The sequence below is a fragment of the Molothrus ater genome, chromosome 3 (assembly GCF_012460135.2).
Source record: "Molothrus ater isolate BHLD 08-10-18 breed brown headed cowbird chromosome 3, BPBGC_Mater_1.1, whole genome shotgun sequence".
In the NCBI taxonomy this organism is placed as follows: Eukaryota; Metazoa; Chordata; class Aves; order Passeriformes; family Icteridae; genus Molothrus; species Molothrus ater.
The window spans coordinates 24285183-24309663 of record NC_050480.2 but is presented as its reverse complement, the minus strand read 5'-3'; the positions used below and the strand labels follow the sequence as shown (position 1 = coordinate 24309663).

The 24481-nt window shown below is 40.3% G+C and overlaps 1 protein-coding gene across 2 annotated transcripts; it reads left to right on the top strand.

Moving 5' to 3' along the window:
* The first annotated feature begins 5461 nt into the window (after positions 1 to 5461).
* KCNG3 (potassium voltage-gated channel modifier subfamily G member 3) lies at positions 5462 to 20504 on the top strand. Of its 2 annotated transcripts, none has more exons than XM_036380974.2 (2): positions 5462 to 6201; positions 14830 to 20504. In XM_036380974.2, the coding sequence occupies exons 1-2, from the start codon at positions 5591 to 5593 to the stop codon at positions 15473 to 15475; spliced, it is 1257 nt and encodes a 418-aa protein (XP_036236867.1). In that variant the 5' UTR covers positions 5462 to 5590; the 3' UTR covers positions 15476 to 20504. The 2 variants fall into 2 exon arrangements, with proteins under 2 accessions (XP_036236867.1, XP_036236866.1); XM_036380973.2 differs by having other exon boundaries at positions 5462 to 6234.
* The last annotated feature ends 3977 nt before the right edge of the window (positions 20505 to 24481 follow it).

Sequence of the window (24481 nt, the reverse complement as noted above, 5' to 3'; positions counted from 1 at the left end):
GAGGGCTCCTTTCAGTTCCCTAACTGCATCATGAAATGTCCCCTGTATGGCACACTGGACATCCACAGGGGCTGCTGGACAGGACAAAAAAGGCTCATGCACTGCTGGAGCAGCCTGTGGAGAATAGGGTAAAGCACAGAATCATGGATCACTTGGGTTTGAAAAGACCTCCTAGGTGATGAGCACAACCATTACCCCAGCACTGCCAAGTCCATCACTAAACTATGTCCCTAAGTGCCACATCTACTCCTCTTTTCAATACTTCCATGGATGGTGATTCACACTTCCCCAAGCAGTCTTTCCAATACTTAGCATCCCTTCTGGTGAATAAATGTATCCTAATATCCAACCTGAACCTTCCCTGGTTTTAGGGGACAATGCTGGGGACATTTTCTCTTGCCCTATAGCCAGTTACTCAGGAGAAAATGGAGGGCACCTCAAGTGGTATGTTTAGGTGAACTCATGGCCTCTGCTGAGGATGCAAGTGGAAAAAACATCTCAGACCACAAACAAACAAACAAAAAAAAGGACAACAGTAGCTCTTTATGTTAGCTAGTGCATAAAAAAAGGGGTAAGATTTTGACAAAATAATGCTTATATACATTTAGTCAGACTTATTCTTCCTATTCTGGGAGCACACTTGGGATTCACCCACACACACGGCTTCTCCAAATCCTGTTTTTTCTATCCATCTTCTCTTCAGGCTGTTTCCCTTCTCCTTGGTAGGAATTTAGAAAAGAATCTCTCTGGTGTGAAAACACATTCCCATGTTGTACTCTCCTGTGAGGATATGTTCATGCCTTTGAATTATCCATTAGCAAGTCTCCTTCTAATCACCTTCCTCAGGCGAGAAATGTCCTCTCTGAGCTTTGTATCTGCCTGCCTGAAGTTCAGACATAACAAACTGGTTTATTCTCCCAGTTAGTAACCATCTCTGCCCAAAAGGGCTTCGTTTGATTCAACGATCACAGAAAATGTAATAGTCTTCATAATTAGCCCAGGATCAGGGACAAGAAGTTTTGCTGGGAGTTTCTCAATATGGAGGTGAAGGAAAGCAAAGAAGGCAGATGTCTTTCACATTAAAACATTTCACAGTCTGACCCACAAATACATCAAGTCTCTGGGATCAAATCTAATTGTTCATCACCAAATTTCCCAAACAGTTATCATGTTTCACAAAGTAAATTAGTCTCATTATAAATGTCAACTCCAGATTGTATTCTGAGCACATGTATATATATGTGAATACCCAGTTCCCTACTAAATGTCATTCATCCATTTTTAGAAACACTTAAATTCAAAATTATTCAGATTTTTATAAGTGCCTCAGTGACAAGGGAACTTGTACTCTTATGTCAGGTGCCACTGACAATCCTGCATCTGTCATTAAATGGTTTGTTTGGTAATTGTATGTTGCAGTAAGGTTTTCTACAGAGCCCACAAACCAGACTGAAGTAGAGGAGCTTTGGTGCAGGGAAGCAAGATTAAAAACAAAAATCCAAAAAATATCTATTTGAAACCATTTTTTCCCAAGCCCTAAATGAAAGATAAATGCAAACCATAGTCCATCTGTGCATGCAGAACCTTTTAAAGCACTTGTTCTGTTCTTTATATATTGCCTTTCCAAATAACTAAGAGAGAGATGGCTAAATGTGGCAATATGTTTATTACCAAAAAGATTGGGGTTTTCCCCCCACAATTTTACATGATATATACTATACACTCCCTAGCCAGGAAGATTTTTTGTTCTGTGTTTACAAGTCTATCATCATGGCAACCTGCTCCACAACTAGAGTTGCTACATGTTGTAGTCATAAAAATAATCAAGATTCCTGACAAGACAGCCCACTAAAAGCCAATTTTGCTTGCATTGAAGTCAACAGCATTCAGTAGCTACCTCAGTAGGAACAGATTCTCATCCCAAGTTATGAAAAATGCCTGCCATCAAAATACACCACTTTGTTCACATAAAAAATACAAGTAAAGACTCTCTTCTCTAAAAGCAAGCTTAGAGCTGCACTCAGAACAGAGAGCAATGGTCTCAGCATGGAGCCAGAAGGATTTAGAATCTGTAGAAAATATTTCAAGTTCATTAAATACCCCTAGGATGCAATAGCACAGTGCAAGCCATGAAAATAAATGTTGACACAAAGAAAGCTAGTTTTACATAATTACTATTAATTGTGAAGTTCCTCCTGGGCAGCAAAGGATAACAAGTATAACACCAGGAAAAACTTAATTGCTTTGATTCAGCATCCCAGCAGTATATCCAGAACCTAAAAATTCAAACCAAACCAAAAAAACAAACCAACACTACAACCACCTGAACACAAGTACTTCAAAGAGGTCTTAATTATATTTTAGATCATTAGCCTGCTAAGTCCTCCTAAAGTTTGCTTCCACGCCTCATACTCTTTTAACATTTAGGGTGAATTCTCTTTACTAATTTCTATGCTGACCTCAATTAATTTATTTGCTCACCTGAGATTTCTTGACCAATTATGTACCATTTTTCAAATCAGATGGAACTTTCAAACACACTTTTTTGTTACCAGAATTGCCTTTAAAAATATCTTTCTCTTAATATATTACTAAATGTTTTGCTTATGGTCACACAAAGTCTCCAGTATTTTGGGTCTCCATCCTATTTCTTCAAATTTCTTGAGATATTAAGTCACAAAATTAAAAATCACCAAAAAAAAAAATAGTTTACACTCAGTGAAGTCTCCTCAAAAATTAGGCAGTTCTAGTACAACAACAAATCTGCTATTTCACAACTCCAAAGGGCTAACCAATCTCAAAGTCAAGAAGTAGGAACCCAATTTTTTTTTTACTCAAAACCTTCAAATTCTGCCTAAAATCTGAGGTTTTGTTCCTGATAAATTGCTGCTCCTGCTCTAAGATGTACTTTACAGTTGTTGGCACCAGCCCACTAGAACAAAACTCCTCAATTGGAAGCCAGCAGGTATAACTAAAATAACTAGTGAACATGTCAAACTACAGAGGAAAACATTACTGTTTCCAGGTTAGCTTTGCTTATATTGAATATTTGACGGCATAATTCTGAAGGAGGAAATAATTATATTCTATATTTAAAATAAACTGAAAACCAGAAATAGGAATAGGCATTAATCAACTCACAATGCCTCATCAAGCAATGCAATTTAAAGATGAAGTCTTGTCAGGCCAGCATTTTACCTGTTCTGCCAGACAGCTTCTTAACACAGCACACAAGGCTTTGTCCCTCTTGAAATAACTTCTAGAACATATACTCACAATATTTCAATAGAGTTAGTAAATATGTGTCTTCAAGCTGTGTTATTTGTACTCTGCTCTCTTCATCTGCAAGCTCCCTATGAGGGATGGTTAGAACATATGGAGCAGGAAGCTGACAAATTGCAAAGTCAAAAGCACCTGGGTAACTCATTAGCACTGTCAGACTTCGAGTCAGGTTTTGCTATTTAATTTTTTAAGCAGATTTTCTAGTGATTGTTCCTAAAAGAATGCAATACAGAAGGCATACATCAAAGAAGGGAGACAAAGTTTAGTGTTTGCTGCTTATAACATTAACAAATAGCAAAACACACTATAACTGTGCCAGGGAAGTGGCTGAGTCACCATCCCTGGAGCCATTTAAAATATGTGTAGATGTGGTGCTTAGGGACATGGTTTAGTGGTGGACTTGGCAGCGTGGGGTTAATGGTTGGGCTCGATGTCTTAAAGGTCTTTTCCAGGGGAAATGATTTGATGGTTCTATGAACGCAGCTGCTGGAAGGAAAAACCTTTCCAGCTATATGAAAACAGACACCAGCATGACTAAGCAGGCATCATAAAAGACCTTATGGTGCCAGAACACGCTGGTGCGCGTACTTGACAGCATGTCGGAGTTCGGGTGGGTTTCTCGGGAAAACCGGGAAACAAACGGAGAACGGCGACTAACCGCGCCCTCTCGTGGTGGCACTGTAGGACAGCCAGAGACCGCGGGATTCTCCCGCTGGCAACGGGGACATTTATTACAGTCTCTCTAGAAGTATGTTTTAGAAGATGACAAATAGGCTTAAAAATAGTAGCGCTTAATATCATTCTCATTTTTTAAAAAAACCCTCAATTTTTACTACACAATTAGACGACTATTCATTTATTTGGATACGCCTAAATGTGCCTTAGAAATCTCAGCTGATAAAGTAACTTGGCAGCAAGAACAACCCATAAAATGCATGCGTCTAGAGCGACAAAACGGAGATGGGAAAACATTGGTTTAACCTGGACGCCCTTTTAAAGACAAACCTGAGTGACAAATCTTTGGCATTGGTTTGGAAAAGACATACTTAGCTACCCTTTCTCCTGATAACTTGGAAGCATCTCATTGAAAGTGAGAGCTGTGTCTTGCCTGCTTTTAGCCCAAGATATTCCAGATGTTAATGAGCCTAGAAAATACCTCACTTTGGAGAACTGTCATATTCGGGTTAAAAAATTAATTTTAAAAACCGTCAGTAGCGGAAATTAACTCCCTGTACTTGATGCAGCCAAATGAAATTGAAGCTTTAGAGTGCAGACAGGGTCGGAGCAGCTAATAATTGCTTTAATCTTGAGAACAGGTGCAGGACACAGGAACATAGGAAGCTGCGGGAGCAGAGATCTGAGACCAGGATGGGCAGAAGCAGGGAAGAAGACTGCACTTGGCTCTTCCTGGTGTCCATGCACTGAGGAGGAAAAAGAGAAGAAAGAGTCTCGCTATCCAGATGTGTCCGGCGGAGGGCCGGGGCGGACGGGCTGTGACGAGGAGGGGAGCCCGGCGCTGCGGCCAGCGCTGCCCGCCGCCGCCCTGCCCTTGCCGGGCACCGGGACCGCCCGGCGCCCCGGCGGGCAAACAAACGAGCTGGGAAGGACAGGCGCTGGCCGTCGGCTGCCGCGAACAAGGAGCGAGCTGCATCGTGCTCACACACTTCGGTTCGAGCTTTCCTTGGGCGGGAGAAAACGCCCACAAAGTGTTACTTGCGTTTAGTGGACAACTTGGAGCCAGCGCCGCTTGGCGGGGCGGACAGCGGGGCCGGCGGGCCCCGGCGCTGCCCAAACCCCGTGCCGGGAGGGGTGCCGGAGGGCGGCGGGCAGCGGGAGTCCCGCTCCGCTCCGTGTGCGCGGGCGGGGAGGAGGCGTGTCCCCACCCCGCCGTCGCCGCACCGCCCCTCGCTCGCCCGCCCGCCGGCACCGGCGGAGCGCAGCGGAGCGGCGCCGGGCGCGGAGCTCCGCGGCCCCGCCATGCCCGCGGCCGCGGCCCCGCTCCCGCCCCGGCGGGGCCCCGCGGAGGCGCCCGCCCGCCGGCGCTGAGCCGCGCCCGCACCTGCGAGCGGCATCGCCCCGCTGCGCTCCTGCGCGGCCGCCGGGGCGCCCGCGGCCGCGTCTCTCCCGCTGTCCCTCCCCCCCTGCCTCCCTCCCCGCCCGCTGCCCGCCCCGTCGCCGAGCGGGAGCCGCCAGCGGTGCGCGCAGAGCCGGAGCCGGGGCAGCCGCTGCCGCCCGCGCTGCCCCCCGCCTCGCCGCCCTGCCCTGCCCTGCTCTGCCCGCCGTTCCCCTCCTCCGTCCCGCCCAAGCCATGAACTTTGGCCGCGGTCCCTCGGTGGTGTTGAACGTCGGGGGCACCCGGTACTCCTTCTCCCGGGAGGTGCTGAAGGATTTCCCGCTGCGCCGGGTGAGCCGCCTGCACGGCTGCCTCTCGGAGCAGGACGTTCTGGAGGTGTGCGACGACTACGACCGGGAGCGGAACGAGTACTTCTTCGACAGGCACTCGGAGGCCTTCGGCTTCATCATGCTGTACGTCCGGCACGGCCACCTGCGCTTCGTGCCGCACATGTGCGAGCTCTCCTTCTACAACGAGATGATCTACTGGGGGCTGGAGGGCTCCCACCTCGACTACTGCTGCCAGCGCCGCCTCGACGACCGCATGTCCGAGACGTGCACCTACTACGCGGCGGAGGAGCCGAATGGCCGCCCCGAGGGCAAGGGCAGGCGGCCCCCCGGAGCCGAGGGCAGGAAGTGGCTCGAGAGGATGAGGAGGACTTTTGAGGAGCCCACGTCTTCCGTGGCCGCCCAGGTCCTGGCCACCGTCTCCATCCTCTTCGTCATTGTGTCCATGGTGGTGCTGTGCGCCAGCACCCTGCCCGAGTGGCGGGCGCCGGAGAATCGCAGCGTGGAGGAGCAGAGCAGGTACACAGCAGAGTCAGTGAGGGAGCCCTCAGGGTAGGAGGATCCTTTATTTTCCCGCTGTCCGGTCCCCGTGTGTCCCGTCCAGTGTGTCCTTCCTGCCCCTTGTCTTGACGGTCCGTGGCTGTAGCCTCCACCGGCGGAGATCGTCTGCGCGCCTTGACAGCCCGGCCCTGAGCTGGGGCCCGGGGAGGGATGGCGGGGTGTCGGGGCAGTGGCGCTGCTCCGCAGCTCCGGCTCCCCCGGGCTCTGCCGGGCACCCGCGGCCCCGAGCGCAGGGGACGGGCTGGGGCCGGGGACAGGCTCGGGTCTGGGCAGGCTGGAGGAGCGGGGACATCGGGATACGGCTCCTCTTGGCAGGGAGGGTGCCTCCCTCCGTGAAGGCTCTTGGAGCTCTTATTGCCCCCTTTAAGGAGACACGGGACCACACAGAGAACTTCAGACACTCCGGAAATCAATTGATGCCTTACGATTGTGCGAAAAAAAAAAAAAAAAAGGAAAATAATCCCCCAAAAGAATGCAATTCCCTTGTCTTTTCCTTTGGGAAAAAACAAATCCTGTAAGTACTCTGCATGTATTCGTACAGGTCCTTCTGCTAGAGCAGATGCAGCGCCTGTTACGATTGTGCTCCGGTAAAATCCGGGATGTGGGAACAGCCTTACCCCCGCTCCTCCCTTTACATCTCAGATTCTCTATGTGGGGAACACAGGAGATGATCAAACTGTACATCAAGCTCTTGCAAATGCATCATTCAAGCACCCCAGTGTAAAAAACGTAACAGATGTTTACATTTCCTTTAAAACAGTTGCAGAAAACAGGGCATGGGGTATAAGGCTCAATCCTGAGCTTTACTAGTAAGAACAAACCCTTTTCCATCTTCTTGTGACCTCAGATTAGAGTTACATTGATGCAACTCTTGCACTCTTCTGTTCCCTCTCTCTCCTTCTTCTTCCCTGTTCCCTAGAGAACAAAATTGAGACCAGTCTGGTAGAATTTCTCCCATAAATAAGACTGACATATAAAGAAAAAAGTAAACATTTCTGGTATTTGCTAGCTTCTCCCTTTTTTAAAAACAGACAGGATATTCAACAAAAAGTTTTCAGCTTCTCCTCTTCTAAAAGGGCACTACTGTGAAATTGCAGCCTTGTCATTATGAAATCATCATCTTTTACCATAGAGTTAATTGGAATGTGATATATTATATCTTAGTAGCCAGATTAATTCCTTGGAAAGTATTTTCATAGTTTCCATTAGCTTAATGGAAAACTGCACCTGTATTTCTCATTGTAGTTGAGCCAAAGAATTAATTGTATGAACAAAAAGAAAGCAGATGCAGTGTGAGAAGCTGTTGATTCCTGCTTAGATTCAGATATGTCAAAAGAGGGTCCTAAAGGCTGTTCCAGTTAAAAAGCTTAGCAAGGTTATTTCAAAGAGGAGCTTCTGTGGGTGACCTCTGTACAGCAGCAAATTGCTGACATACTCCCAAGAGGCATGGGAAAATAGATGCAACACTCCAACAGCATTAACCGCATAGGTCATGTCTTTGTTCATGTCTTCATGGTGTGGGAATCAACCACAAGTTTTCTCTTGCAAAAAAGAGTTCAGCTTGGAGAGGAACATGGCATAGGATGTGTAATTTTTCTTCATAGTGCCTTTGTCTTCAAGATCCTGATTTTACTCTTCTGAACAATTGCGTCTTGTACACCAGGTGTTAGAAGTATTAGGTCCTAAGTACTTGTAGGTGCAGTATAGACAAACAGTTCCCAGGGCAGTGAAGGCTCCTTTTAGAACCAGGACGACTACCAATGATGGGGTGAGTTTCTTCTGTACTAGCTGTAGTACTCCATGTTATTGCAACAAAAAACAGAAAAGTTTCTACCAGCTGAAAAGTTTCTACCAATGTCAGAAAAGTCTGTCGCATATAAACACCAGTACAGACTGGGTCATCTAAACCATGCACTGACTGCACAGGAACCTGTCCCAGTCTGATGGCAAACACATGGAAAACAGACACAAATGTGTGCCCCTCTGTCCACAGGTGACCACCAAGGTGGAGCCACTCCTCTCTTTTGCACATGCTGCTTCATTGCTAAAAAGTCTGTTATAGTTGGAAAAGAGTGTGTTAGCTACAGCTGCTTTTAAGTGAGCTGTCCAGTTTAGTTGTCACTACTGACGTGTGCCATAGCATTGGACCTAACATGCCCAGTTGTCATCTGACTTTATTTGCCCTTATGTGTTTATGATTACCTTGTAGTTATTTCATTTAAAAATAGTTGGCTTTGCAAAATTTAAGTAGCTAAATGGTTTTATTTGAAAACCTGACCACGGAAATCCTATGGAAGTTTCTGGGATTGCATACTCTGGCAATACAATCCCTCTTAGGTGAGAAGGTTTTTAAAAATCTATCCGCTTGTTTCTGACACATTTAAAAGTTTGAAACCAAATTCTGTCATTTGTTTATTAAGCAGTGTTCCTCATCAAAATAAAGAAATTCTATCTAACATAGTAATACAAAAATTTAATTTTTTTTCCCAAGAGGAATTGTTATCTTACTGCCGTACAGAAGTGAGTTTTGACTTGCATGGCACTGTAATTACTAGTACAAAAATTGCACATTATTCAAAAAACAGTATTTTGAGAAGTTTTAGGAGTGAAAATTGAATGGGCTTAATCTAGAAATGCTTAATCTGTAGATTTGGATGGAGTCGGTTATTCAGCTCAGCATAAGCCACGGAGGTGAGGTGCGAACACCTCAGGAAACACAGCAACTCTGATATTTTCAGTCCCTCACAATAAGCCTCCCTGCCCTTGCCTCAGTGTGTTATGTCAGAAAGGTGCCACATGGACAATTTCTGTGGCTGACTCCCATGGTAACCACTCCCAGAACTGCTTTGGACAGCTGTGCTGAAAGCAGCTGACCAGCAGTGTGCCTTCAGCTTTCCTGGACATCATCTCAGCAAGTGAGGGGGTCATGAATTCTGGCATCTACAAAAAATGAGGTTTGCAGTGAGGGCTACTGGGGCTGCCAGCTGACACCAGATGTATTTGTTTTCCATGTATGAGCACCCTTTCAGCAGAAGAAGAATTAAATCCACCAAACTTTTTTTCACAAAGCACTATGTTGTTACGCCTTTTCATGGTGACCACACTCTCAAAGGATGAGCAGCCCATGGCTATTTCTGATCCTTTGGGATAACATGCTTTAGAAGGCAACAGAGAAGTCCAGGAGTAAGCTTTATTCAAGGAGAGAGGGATGGGAAATCTCACCTCAGAGTTTCACAGATAGTACAGACACTGAAATACAATTCCCTGATTGCAGAGGAATTGCCTTTCCCAGGCCTGTTCTCAGGATGAGGGATGAGTTATTAAATTTATTTCATTTTAAGATTTTTGCTCTGTTCCCTGCCTTGGCAAGTTCCACTTATCAGAGCTAAAGATTTGCATTAGATTTGCAGAGTTTAGGAGCAGACAGCAGGAATGCCTTCTGTTGCTTCTGGCAATTTCAAGTCATCTTTGCTGTCCTCTGAACTGTGCCAACAGATGCATACTGTGAGTCTCTGCTCAGGGACCTGTCCATACACTGATTGGGAGTGTAATCTTCTAGGGAGAGCTTCTCAAGCCTGTAATAGGAAATCATTTGAAGCTGCTTGACTTACTGCCAGCACAGTTCTAGCTACCTGCCTTAAAACTATTTTTCTAATGCTGAATACGAGTAGCTTGTTAGCACTAAGAAGAGATGGTTGTCCCCTTTCCACTTGATAATCATGATTAGATTTGTACTGAAATAATCACTGACTTATCAAGCCTACATGATTTCTGTGTTCTTAAGCAAAAGCAAATAAACACGGTAGTTTCTCCAAACAGCATCTCTCATCAAGAGCCTGTGGGCTTTTTTTAATCTTTGCAAAATATCAGCCTAAAAAACTGCATCTGAGTTTTAGACATACAAAAAATATTATTTCTTTATAGTAGTGGAATTTCAGAACACCTGAATGTTCATGTTTAACACCTCTTCAAAAAACAGTACTAACTCCTTTCCTGGACAAGATCTAACTTGATGTGATAGAAACAAAAATGTGATAACATTTTTGCTGGTTTTAGGTTAAAACAGTGGGCTGAAGGTAAAGAATGGAACCAAAGATCTAGGTTAAAAACACAGGCATGGATTCTTCTATTGAATTTACCAGTTCTTTGAAAAATAGAGGTGAAACAAAGAACAGATGTACATCACTGCCTGGGTGCAGCCAAGCCTTAAACTCACCAGGGCTAGATACCAGTCATGTTCAACACAGAGGGTAAAGATGCTGAGGATCTCAGGGCTCAAGATGTTTGTATCCAGGTCTGCTCTTCGAGCTGTGAAAGGGATTTGCCCCTTCCCTGAGGAGTGATGGGTCATTACAGCCTCCCACACAAAGCACTAGAGTTTAATGCATGACAACATATAATTCCTACCAAAGCAGGGGCAGAATGGGAAAAAAAAAGCCAGCAGGGTTTTTAATTCAGGGAAACTGGCTGTTCTGTGGCCTTTACTCCACAGTTAGTAGTGAGAAGGAAGTCCTTGATTTCAAAAGAATTTAAAAACTCCGAACATTTGCTGAAATCACTTAGGAGTCTTCCTGAGCAGGAATTTGATCATTCTAGCTACTGCTTGGACATTTTGCCGGTTTTATGTGCTTTACATGGAAATGGGCTTTAGCAGCAATTTAACAAATCAGTGCTGACAGTCTTTAGTCCTGTCATATACTGTCTTTAACCATATCATCTGTTTTCCTCGTGTATCCTGTTGCTGTGTATGTTTTATTTACAAGCTTAATAGATAATAATGCCACTAAGGAATATTTTGGCTCGATTTCAGCCAACTCACCAGGGGATATTGAAAGTCTATGAATTGGCAATCTGAGGCAAAGAATATTGCTAAGTTGAAATTCTAAGATAGTTACAACATAGTTTTCTTTTTTAGTAATAACAAACTAAATTTGTTAGTGATTGAAAAAGATTATTTCTGAAATGGTTTAACTCATTGTACATAAAGTAGCTTATTCTGAGAGAAAGTTATCAAATGGAACAGAAAACTGAACAGTGATGGGATTACAGTAGGAATGAGGCTTACAAAGGCTTGATTTTCTGTTTATGGACAAAAGATTCATTAGAGCAATCTTGAAGGACTGCTAAGTACCAAGCCGCTTAAAATTCTGTGAGAAAACCTCTCTTTTATGTGCTTCCGTCTGGGAAAATGAACAGTAAATTTGAGCAGGAATAGCCTGTTACTGAATAAAAATTAGGACTTAGTATTTTCTGTGATTATTCATAAAATTTGTGGGGAATCTTCAAGGAAATACTTCATGGCTTTGTTTTTGATTCCCCCTCTCCTTTTTGGGTTCCAGCTATTTTAAAACTGAAAAACCCAACGAACCAAAAACTGTGATGGAAGTTTATAAAGTAGGTACTACATTTTTACCAAATAAAGGCACTATTTAATTATATAGTTATAGATTTTAATACAACATTATTCCAAACATAGGCAATAAAAGCATTCCATCCTGTGAATATGCAGAAAATATTTAAAGAACTGATTATGAAAAATACAGGTACTTTGGTCTTCTGAGTATATGCCTTTTATTTGGCTTTAACTTCATACTCTGTTAAGTTCTCTTAAGGACTAACTGTTAAAATTGCTTTCCTTATTAGATGTTATTTATCCACTGATAAGGTTAACTATAAAGATAAGTCACTGCAAGGAGAGGGAGACTTGATCTGTAAGTGGAAATGTAGGATGTAGCACACCAGATTTCCCAACATGCCAGAGGTTTCTAGTTTTTCTCACCAAAGCACTCATTTTTGTATGATTCACCAGTACTGCCAAAATCCATCTACATAGGCAAAAAAGGAGTGACAAGAGAGGAAAAATGAAAAATGTTTCACTGATGGCTGAAAAGTAATAGAGGAAGGAAAAAATAAGGGACACCCTTCTTCATTGTCTTCTCCCCAGCCAGGGGAAAGAAGGATGGATGCAAAATGGAGAAGTGGAAGTGCAAACTAAAATGGAATGGCATTAATGTATCCCCCACTGCCTTGATCTCGCTTTGTCATTTTTGCACCAATGATGTTCCTTAGCTTGCTTCAAATCTGTTCTACAAGAAAATACTTCTTCAGTCCTTCTTACTGAAGTATAACTGATTTAAAGCATTTCTTGTCCCAGGAACTGCCAGAGTAAAGAATGGATTGATCATATTTCATGGACTTTTACTTGTACAACTATTCCCCAAAGTTATATGACCACTGAATCGATATTGATTCATGAAGAAAATTTCTACTGTATCAGAACAATCAGAACCTAACTTCCTTAAATCTCAATCCAGAGATAACCTGTCTAAGGGGTGGCAAAATGGAAGAGTCACATTTCTGACATTATCAGGGCATCAGCAGGAAATAGCAATTGAAAAAGCTTTAAATTGTATAATAACAAACTTCTTTTTCATTTAAATGCTTCATGTCTTAGGAGACAGACAACACTACCAGAGAAATCTCGTAAAATGCAAAGAAATAGTCTGTTGGAATTGTTGAATATTCCTGACTGCAACTTTCTATTCTCTTTTAATGGTTACATGAGATCTCAACTAGACAACATATAAGTACATTTGGACATCATCAGTTTGTCCATTACCACGATCTTGCTCTTTGATTATACTGGGGAAATCTTAGGGATTTCCTCACCATAAGTAGAAAAGGATTTAAGAAAACTTACCCATTAAGCTTTTTTCCTTGATTTTTTTTCTAACATAAAGGAAGTTTCAAAAAGCCTAATTTTTAAGAGAACACCTAATTCTTAAGAGCAAAGTGGTTTTGAATTTCAAAAGTCTTTCCATCAAAAGGTGCTAACATGAACTAGTGTTCTCAAAGCCCTTTATGAAGAAAGACCATTTGCTTACAGAACTTTCATTGTTATTTGTAAAAAAAAAGAAAAATATGGTCCAATTTTATGTGACTAAATATTTAAGTAATTAATTTATGTTCATTTAAATTTACTGTGGCTAAAATAACAATGTACCTTATGACTTTACATCAAGTGACTGTTACTGTTTCTTCCAATTTTAGCTTAAAATTAAAGAGAATTAATTTTAAAAATTAATGAAAAATAAACAAAATTTTAGTGTGTAAAATGTCTATGGAAAAGTTAGTTTAAAGGGTCTATAATTACATCAGTTAGAGAAGAATACTGTCTTTCTAACAGGCCACGATCTTATTAATAACAATAGATTTCAGAACTGGTTAGAAATTATGCAGATGGGTTAGGGAAGAAAAATTCTAGGTTTGAAATGACAGTTGGATTTTCACTTGCAAATCAAAATGTTTCAACAGACACTACCTTGTTAGAGTCCTTGCAGTAGCAAAAAACTCTGGTTGTATTTCCTGGCAGTATTTTTCAATCTCTGATCTCACACCAGTTTGGTTTCAGAGCTGCTGATAAGAGAAGGCATCAGTGATGAGCTTTTTCTTTGCTTAAACTGTTGGTTAAAAAGATAAATGGAGAAATGAGGGGAAGGTTAGCTTCCATGTCCTCATGTATTAAAAAAGTGAGCACAGTCTGAAGTCTTAGGGAGATTTGTGACCACATGCACAACAGTTACTAAATAATATTTGAGCAAAACTTTTTTCTTCTGTTTCTACCTTCCACTGGTTTCAAGTTGAGATATTCTCAAGTCTCATTCAATGCACTGGGACTTGAAAATATTTAAGAACATACTGAAATCCTCTTCCAGGATTTCTTCTGCATTTGGCAAGAAGAGGATCTTGCCTATTATCTTAACATCTGTTTACCTTGACATTTTTGCTGCAATGTAGTTTAGGTGGACTTACATTTACAGCAAAAGAGAAAATACAGTAATGCAAAGCATAGTGGTAAATGGGAGGACACAAGCTTAGTAGTTTATGGATGCAATACTGAAAAATAAAATACCTTCTGTATAGTGGCAATACCTATAAAGGTCTGAATGTAGGTAAGCCCCTGTTTGGGATGCACATCAGATAGACTGGTTTAGGTTGGTTCCTAAAGAACTAATGCATGAATCATCCAATGCAAATACTTATTTCTGCCTGTTCCATCTGCACTTCCATTTTAGTTTAGCAGTCTGGTTCTATACATTACTGTTCATATCCAGACAGTTCACTGATCTACAACCCTTGGCATTCCCAAGTGGATCAGGCCTCACAGAATTAGAAAAATTAAAAAAAAAAAATCCCCCAAAACTCAATCAACAACAACAACAAAAAAACCCCAATCCAAACCCAGCTGCTCTAGATAAGGTTACGCATTGGCATTGATGTCCTATAATTTCCTGTAGGATTCCAGTGTTTGTGGGCATATTTGCCCAGTACTATGACTAGTAGCAATCCATAATTCAAAGAAAATGATCAGTGAGTGAGTTCTTAGCAATTATCAGTTTAAACTTTCACTAGATCCTCAGGTTGATTGCTGAAATCCAGTGGCAGGTTCAGGATAAGGATGGCATGGCTTTCTGTTTGTTGTCTGTGAAAGTCTATGTGTCACTTTGGTAATAACTGTGAACAAACAAAACATCCCCTGAAGACTTTGCACAAAGCATAAATGCTGTCCTTTGTTTCTTTTGGCAGGATAATTGAAGCTATCTGCATAGGCTGGTTCACTGCAGAATGCATTGTGAGGTTCATCGTCTCCAAAAACAAGTGTGAGTTTGTCAGAAGACCTCTCAACATCATTGATTTACTGGCAATTACTCCTTACTACATCTCTGTTCTAATGACAGTTTTCACAGGGGAAAATTCACAGCTTCAGAGGGCTGGAGTCACCTTGAGGGTCTTAAGAATGATGAGAATCTTTTGGGTGATTAAACTGGCCCGTCATTTCATTGGCCTTCAAACACTTGGTCTGACTCTGAAGCGTTGTTACAGAGAGATGGTGATGCTACTTGTCTTTATCTGTGTTGCTATGGCAATTTTCAGTGCACTTTCACAGCTTCTTGAAAATGGGCTGGACTTGGGAACAAAGAATAAGGATTATGCCAGCATTCCTGCTGCTTGTTGGTGGGTGATCATCTCAATGACCACAGTTGGTTACGGTGACATGTGTCCCATCACTGTCCCAGGAAGGATTCTTGGAGGAATTTGCGTGGTTAGTGGCATCGTTTTATTAGCCCTGCCAATCACTTTCATTTATCACAGCTTTGTGCAGTGCTACCATGAGCTCAAGTTCCGATCTGCTAGGTACAGTAGAAGCCTCTCTGCTGAATTCTTAAATTGACCCAACTTACATTCTGTTGTACTTACTTGCTAAGCTTTGTCTTAGAAGAGAACGGTGGAAGGTCCCTTCGCGTGTCCTCTTTGACTGGATGGTCCTGTGGAACAACATTCTCACCAGCCCGGAGAAAGCCCGTCACCATTCAGACAGGAAGGATGTCCATCTGCCTTGAGTACCTTGCACGGAGAGGGAGTGATGTTTCAAATTTGAGAGAACAAAATTAACCAAAGAGGATTCAGAAGTCCTCACCCAGACCAGTTTGGTGTTCAGTTTGCCTTCCCACAAAAAAAGCAGAACAAAAAATGGGCGTAACGCTGAGATCCGTCATTCCTATAATTATATCCTAAACCGTTCTTAGCAATGTGTAGCAGAAATTTTTCAAATATTCCAATATCTAAAGGCTTCACAGAGGCATTGATACTTCAGGCAAGAAGCTATCTCCACTTTTAACTCAGATAACCAAATTATCTGCTGAAGGAGAATCACTGCTACTTTTGTGCTTTGCAACAAAGTAGAGCTGGTTCTGTGACTCAGGAAAGATGAAGAATATAGGTCTATAGGACAGAAAAAAACCTTGAGGCCTGATTCTGATCTTTGAGGAAGCACACAAATCTTCTGTAAACCCAGTGAAGTCAGTGGCATTTCTCTGAATTTGAGAGTTCACAAAGAAGTGCAAGAAGTGAATCTCTGAATGTTGTAAGCAAGGACTTCTTTAGGTCACAATTAATTTCTTCTCTAGAACCAAGCTGTAAGTAGAAGCAAGTATTGTATTTTACAAAGATCAGCATAAGAAATCAGGGATTGATATATATATATATATTTCCTGGTAGGTTAGTGGGGGAGCTCTCCAAATTTTATATACATTCAGCTCAACTCCATCCACCTGAAGTTACATTCTTATAAGCATAGATTTTCCCTCCCTGAACTCCTCCCTGCCCCACGTATCTTAAACATAGATATCATAGTGAGAGTTCTCTTAAGACAAATTTTAAGATTCCATCATTTGAAATAGCCTGGAGCAAGCACTGGAAAACAAGAGTACCTGCTCCCTGTCAGATGGGACTCTTCATCATCTTAAATTCTGCAATCCTTACTGAAGAATATACCTCAATGGAAGTTTTAAAAACAACTGTAAAAAGCCCAGAGCATACCAAAGAAAGTAAAATATAGAAGTGTGAGTTGCACTTGGCAAAATGGTGTATTCTCCAACATTACTAGAAAATGAAAATGAATCAAGTTAGGTTCTGAAGTATAGTTCACTACATTTCTTGTGTAGTACTGCTTAATAGCATTGTTCAGTATAATTCTGAAGTGCTGCTATATAGAAATGTGCAGTTAGATACTAAAATACATCAAGGTACAGCTTTATAAATTTGGGTACCAATAAACATCAACAGGGAGCTTTCATGCTAACATGGAAGTTCAGAGTCATCAGCACAGCTGAAATTCGTGTGCTTGCCTGAAAATACTGCGTTTACTCTTACTGTGCTGTAGAGGCATCTTTTATCTTTTATATAAGTAACTGTGAAAGGCTTTAGAAGTGAAATGAGTACCACCTAGAAAACACATCCCTGGAATTGCTCACTCAAATAAACCTGCCACATTGACCAGTAACCAGTATATTGAAGGTTCTTCCCTGAGACCGCAAAGAGTCATTATTATTTTAAGTGGTCTTAGTCTTAAGTAGTCTTTACATTGCAATCACAATTTTTCTGAAGACCTGGAGAGAATTTTAGTAGCCTTCCTACAAACTAGCTTGACTTTCCCTTCAAGACTCCATTGTTGAGTGCTGTTACAACCATACCTCTGTTTCTTGCCACTAGTGTGTTCAAAGGTTAGCTCTGTAGTTCCCTACACTATTATATATTTATGCCTTTTCTATCAAAATCATGTTGCTCAGAAACCTGCTCCAGCAATCCACAGAGAGGTGAATGTGAGATCAGCAAAAATTCCTTCTTAGGTGAGATTCACAGCTGATGTTAGTTAGGCAAGTTGTGACTTCAGAGACACTTAGATGTTTTACAGCCGTGGAGCTGCTGGCTCTGTATTCCTGCATGTGTACCTATATATATCCTGCATATATTATATATTATAGTCAGTTGAAATGTTTGGGGTTTTTTTATTCCTCACAAAAAATTTCCTCCCTGACAAAATTAAAATTTCAGACTTTAATCCAAACATAGATGTTGAAGAAAATGACATTTTCATCTTCTAATGAAAAGTTATTTTGACAAAATCAAAACCATTTCTAAGTATAAAACTGCTATTTTTTTTTCTATATTGCTCCAATTTTTTTTTAATTTTTTAGCTAAAATAGATTCAAGACCCCACCTAAGAACTTAGCCCTACATATTTTCATATGCTGTTTTGAATGCTTGGGAAAAATACTGTTTGTCACAAAACTCCTTAAAACTTATTTTGTCTTTTGTCCGTGTGTTGTATTTAACCAAACCAATGCTCTAAGATACAACCCTCCTCCACAAAAAGCCCAAACCATCATCATGACGACAATAACCTCAAATCCATACGGAATGTGAATATAAAGTATGTTGCAATCTCGATTAAAAAAAAAATGGCTTTCAGCACCAACTATAAATCTAATCTTTAGATACCTGTACAAAGGAAAAACATAAATTAATGCACATAATAACTTGTGAATACCAATTTGCACCATGAATCATTTTTGCATAAGCAATTAAGGACAGGAAGTTTTCAACGATCCAGGCTATATATGGTATACAAACAAAATGTTTCATCCTTTATGAAGTGTTTTTTTAGATGAAGAATCCTTTCCCAGTGTAAAAACATAAATCTAATGAAAATAACTGTGTAAAGGAATAAGTCTGTGGAGATTATCTTAAGTCATACTATGTTTTTTTGAACAGTTTGTGTTCAATTTTTATATGGCAAAATGTGAACAGAATGACCTAATGTTCTTTTTTAATTTGAGTTATAATAAAATATTTTCAAACTGCTGTATATAAGCCCACAAAGGAGAGATCCTGCAGTGGGTTTTTTGGTGTTTGTTTGTTTGTGGGTTTTTTGGGTTAATTTTTTCCTTTCTCTTTTTATTGTATGTTGTATGGTTATCAGTGTGTAGACTTTATTTTCCTTACAAACCAAGTTGAAATAAAGTAATCTTCATAGTAGCCTTAAATCAGAATTTTATAGGGTAATTAGGATGCCTGACTTCTAGAAATGTATGTCATCTTATTTTCAACAGACCAGTGGTTGTTTAGTGAACTTTACAAAATATGAATTATATGCGTAGTCAAAAATAAGCACATTTTAAAACAGTTAAAACTGTTTTATAAAATATTCTGGAAACCATGTTTATGCAGACAGGGGGTGCAGCACTCTATTTCAAAGTGCAGCATTTCAAAGCCAAAAGCCAAGTGAAGGCAAGCTGGCTCATCTCTAATCTCTCTATGTTTGAACCCTATACAATAAAAGACTTGATGGGCAGTTTCTCTTGGAAACATTCACATCTGGAACAAATTAAATGAAACATGAATAGAGTAAAAAAAAATGAAGACAGCTTGTACAATTGTGATCCAGCATTTTGATTCATCTAAAATGGAAACCAATGTCAATGACTTTTGAACTGCCAAGGTAAATCATACATTATATACTAGGTTCAAACCCTAGGACTGATTTATTGGAAACTATATATTGGCTGTAATCCTTCAAGGTACTGTGTGTCACTTAAAAGTACTTGATCATTAATGAAGTCCCTGAAATGGAAAGCTCTCTAGGGTATTTTCCTTCTAAAGTTTTACATGAACCATCATGCCAAATATCACACACAATGAATGGAAGTTTGGTTGACTGATGATATTAAACAGTCTTATCAGCATAGGGATGAGCCATATAAAAAGTGATATTCTTATTGTACAGTGGCTTATACTGGTGTGCATAGCAGCAAGTTTGAGAAAGATTAAAATCCTAGTGATTTTAACAGGTACAGTTCCTATCTTGATATCCATGTATTTAAAAGAAAAGGCACAGTTTTTTCATATAATGTATTCAATTCATACCTGTAAAGGAATTGATGTTCCTATTCCAAAGGAAAACTGAAGTCCTCATTGTTACAACACCACATCACCTCATGGGTTCAAAACACTGGTCTCTTCCGTTTTGGGTAACAACTACAAATCTTATCAGATCTGAACACCTTCCAGGAAGTGGACATATGCACACACCAGCCAGCTCAATTCAGCAGCCAAACCCTGCCAGTTTCCTGGGAACCAGCACAATGAACAAGGTCTGCTATGCTCTGAATTTTATCTGACCTAAGAAGTTCAGGATCACTTGAAGTTTTTAGAATTATTATTTCAGATGAGCTACTAAGGAGACACTTGCTGAGAAGTTAAATAAGCTGTGCATAGCAAAAAAAGATACTGCTTTATAAGAAAGTTTTCACTAATTAAAAAAAAAGGAAACTAGCTCTCATTTTCTGTTTTTTGTTTGTAAAGGCAAATATGCAGGTCAGGATATGTGATGATAATTAAAATTGCTATATAAAACAGATACCTGTTTAAAATACAGAGACTCAGTGTGAAAAGTCTTCCAGCTTTGCTAGAGCTATAACAGCTTCCAGTAGCTGAAAAGCTGTCCCAGCCCACACAGAGGAACAACAAAACACTGGTTTCACTGTAAAAAAGTGCAACACAAATTAGGGAGTGTGTTTCAGACAACAGACAGGTTAGGCATCAACAAGCTGCAGTGAGCAATCAAGACTGACAATCTGCTTGACAATAAATCATAAGAGCCACAGAAGAAGAAGAATATAAATCTTTGGTCAAATTAATAAAATACAAATGTTTGGAACTACACATTTTAGAGTCCTTTATTCTTTACAAATGCAAAGGTTTATCATTTCACAGATCCTTAATTTTATATATTGTCTGATTATCTGTAATGAAAAATGTACTCTATAATTTGAAAAGATAATAAATGTGGAGGGGTTTATGTGAATACAGAATTAATTAGATAAAATAATGTAATAAAATTTGCTGGTCTTGTTGCCACATTTCGTGGACTAGTGGTCAAAACACAAATGTTTATAAAATGTGTTCTTATGAACAACTGAATTCTATGGCTATCCATATTGGTACTGCAAAAACTTTAACAATTTTTGGCTACTCAGAAGTTTGCCATTTAGAACCCAGGAATTTTAATCAATATAAAATTTCAATATTTGATCCAGATGTAAGTCTGAAGCAAAAAGTTAAACATCCACAGGGTTATTCTTCAGCAACTGAAGATCTATCATAATTATGGACTGTCAAAACAAAAGAAAAGCAGCCATGTAACACATACATTATTCCTCAGGGATTATTTTTAAAAATTAATCTGGAAAAATTCATTGAATTTGGTTTCAAGTTCACTGATTTTTTTTAATATTAAAAAAAACCAAACAACCCAAACCAACCCCAAACATCAACATGGTATTCAGTCTGGAATGTCAACACAACCAAAAATTTCAGCAGTGTAATCCTTGCATTATTGTGAATGGATCTGAGATACTCTGTTGATGCTTTAAATGCAGCCATTTCAAAATTACTTCTGAAAATAAAAAAAGTACTTCAAAGCTAATGTTTTTGAAAAAAAAAAGCTTAATATTTTAAGAGATCACTGAATTATAAACTATTCTGGTATCAATCCTCTGCATTATTATGAGAATGAACAGACTTTTCATTTGGAAATCAAGAGCATTTTTAGTTCTGTTATTTATTAGTTTTAAATATTTTACATAAAATCAGACAGAGAAGAAGCAGAAGAAATAAAGCAGATGTCCACATACTCATAGAAGTATTTTTGAAGTGTTTTTCCTAAAAGGACTACTGAAATATTTGGAAGAAGAACGGGTTTTTTTTAATGTTTGAATACAGTTACTGTTTTGCAGACATGCTCAGCACTTGCACCTTCCATCAATTTGTGATACAACTGTAAATGCATAGAATCCTCCAAAAGAAGATTGATTCTTTCTGCCTTGGGGAACATTTTATACATTTTTTTTTCCAATAAGTATTAAATAAAGGAAACACTAAAGAGGATTATTAAAATCTAGGAAATCTAGAACTTCAATATTGGAATTCTTACCCATGCACTTCAGAAATACTCCACTCTGCTTTTATATTTTTTGCACTGCTTTTTTACCAATATTGTAGTAAGTAGAAGCCACAGAGAGGACCAGTTGTACTAAGAACTCGACAGCTGCAGATCAGAAATTACAGTGCTGCTCCCAAAACCCTACAATTCAATACTGAAACACAAATTAAAGCACGTAACAGCACAAGCAGGCAAGATGGCATTTCTCTGTAGCACAAGTGTAGCTTATCTAATGAGCCTGATACACTGTTAAGTACTAAGTGTTGACATACATTTTTTTCTCCTCAATTTAGAGAGCCTCACAGAGAACACAGCACTTGGAAGACAGTGTTTTCTCTCTCTCTCTCTCTGTTGCTATAGGCCTTGACAGCTGCACTGGCTGTGCCAAGACAGCACAGTGCCTAATGAGGACTTCTGTCATTAGGGTTTAATATTTGAACTTGATGACATTTGATGAGATGTTATGAATTAGTAAAATTGGGGCCATTTATTAAGATAGCATCTTGAATCCTCAGTGCTATAAAAGGATTCTATTATACACATGCCATTCAAGATTAAAAGAGGAAAACAATCCCAACAATGTATTCACTAAGTACAGTCATGCAGAGGGTAACAGAAAAGAAAGGTGTCACTAACAAAATTACTTAAATTAAAATAAATACAGATCTGGCCTCCTGCCAGAGATTCTTGCTTATGGCCCTCAAACTTATAAGGATTCCTTGAGTATCTCTGCCTTTGGGTGCAGTGTCTTTGAGCTCTACCTCTTTGGTTCTGATAGAAACTCAGCCTATAGGTCACAGTAGCCTTTTGTTCTCCATTGACTCAAGAGGCTTAAAAACCAGGTATGCCTGAAAGGAAAAATCTTCTTCAAGGGAGCCAGGTAACCAGCAGTGAATGCAATTTACCTAAGATGAATTTTGTTTTATTTTAGAAAATCTGTTTGTTAGCTGGGTTATGGAAGGCAAAGTCTGAATATAAATACCAAGTTGCCCTCAACACAAGACCAAGGACCATGAACTCATCTGCTCCTCTCATTATAGCAGACTTCATCTTCAGCATCTCTATCTTGTTTTCTTCAACCTTTCTCTTTCTGCTTTCACTAATCCTCACTCAAGAAGCATCAAGGTTAAACATTAACATCCACAGACTAAGGCTGCTACTACCTTTGCCTTCTCTTCATACAGACTCCTATTCACATTTGAAATGCAGTTCAGATTAGATAGCTTAGAATAAATATACATGCATTTCTCTGTCTCAGTGCAGGATAAAAAGCTCTCTCCTCCTCCACAATAAATGTCACGTATAGTAGGAAAAAACAGTCATGCAAAGCAAAGCTTTTACAAAGTAATACAAAATACTGTAAATCATCCTCATTCCATCCTTGGTCCAGAGTCTTACCCTGGTGCTTCACATCCCACAGGCCATTCAAATCCCTTCTCAACGCTGCAGTAATGTCACCTATCAGCCTTTGGCCACCTGCTTCTGCCAACAGGATGGACTTGAAAGCTGCATTACCAGTGGGATATTGCAGTTGCAGATTTGTAGCTCCTTGCTTTTTTTGGTTGATTACTTTAAACTGCTGTTTCTACCAAGAACCTGTAAAACAAACTGGCCAGGCTTGGACAGAACACTTTCAGTGGCTGATCCACTTCCACCAGCATGTAATAGTCGTGTTCAAAGCAACTATCAACCTTGGAAATTGTTAGGTTTTCACTGCTGTATTGAAGAAACCAGTTTAATATAGGTAAGACAACTTAATACATTTATGTTCCCTGTTTGGAGACTTATCCTTATTAAGAGTTCAGGATTGTCATGCCAACTACAGGAATATTATGGAAAGCAGGTGGGAGACCAATGTAAAAAGGAAATAAAGCAGATGGATAGGGAGAGGTCAAAAGTATTAAACCAAGCAATGCAAACGGCTCTATGCAATCAAGTCCTTTCTAAGTGACTCACTTTCCATCCCTTTTTCTTCATCTTTTGGCTTTTACCCTTTTCCTAGCTACCCCATTTTTTTCTGCTGCTTGCCACACTTGCAGTCTTCTGTGCTGCACTAAAGCACAGTGCCAGTCCACGTATCTGCCATCCCATCCTGCCTGTTCTTTGCTCTCCTACCTTCATTGCTATAAGTATATTCATATTTAAGTCAAGCATCCTGTCCCTCAAGGACCTATGCTAAAAAACAATTCACCAGACCACTCATACATGGCAAGTGTAAACCAACTAATACCTGCCTTCTTTACTAAGGAAAAAGCTTTCACCTATTTCTTTGGATCACACACCATGACAACAACTTGTATCACCAACATTTATGATTTACTATTTCCATCTAAAGCTTTTCTGAATGTATCTCTGTGCAGATGCAGTCTCTCAGATGAGGACAATGAGAGACTCTGGCACTGTCTCGTGCCACTCAGAAGTTGCTTCCGTTTCTGTGGAGTGTTAATGACTACCAGAAAGCATGAGGCATCCACACTAAGGGGCCCCAGGGACTGAATTCTGCAGGCAACAATTCAAAATGCACACAGAATTCAACAGAAGGCTTTGACTTAAAACCTCCCCAAAAATCACATTCTTTTCTTTCAGAGATGACCACTGGAAACTCCCATGAAAGCGTGCCATGTCAGCATGGAGAGCCCCTATACTGCCTTTAATCATGACAGCTAAACACAATCTTCTGCTGCTGACACAGACTGAAGTTGTGGCCAGCACCATATCAGCCAACTCCTCATGCTCCAAGGCTATCAGTAACATATGCAGCAAATGGTCCTGTGCTCAAATCTCTAACTTTGGAGGCCAAATCTTGGCCAAGATGCCAAGATTTGGCCTCCAAAGTGACATCCCTATTCATTTTCTCCTACTATTTTAAAGAAGAATTTACTACAAGCAATACTG

What these genes read in the sequence shown, in the direction of transcription:
- KCNG3 (XM_036380973.2), top strand. Translation starts at nt 5,591, where the DNA reads ATGAACTTTGGCCGCGGTCCCTCGGTGGTGTTGAACGTCGGGGGCACC. An exon ending in TCAGTGAGGGAGCCCTCAGG is followed by an intron (nt 6,235 to 14,829) that starts GTAGGAGGATCC and finishes TTCTTTTGGCAG; the next exon opens with GATAATTGAAGCTATCTGCA.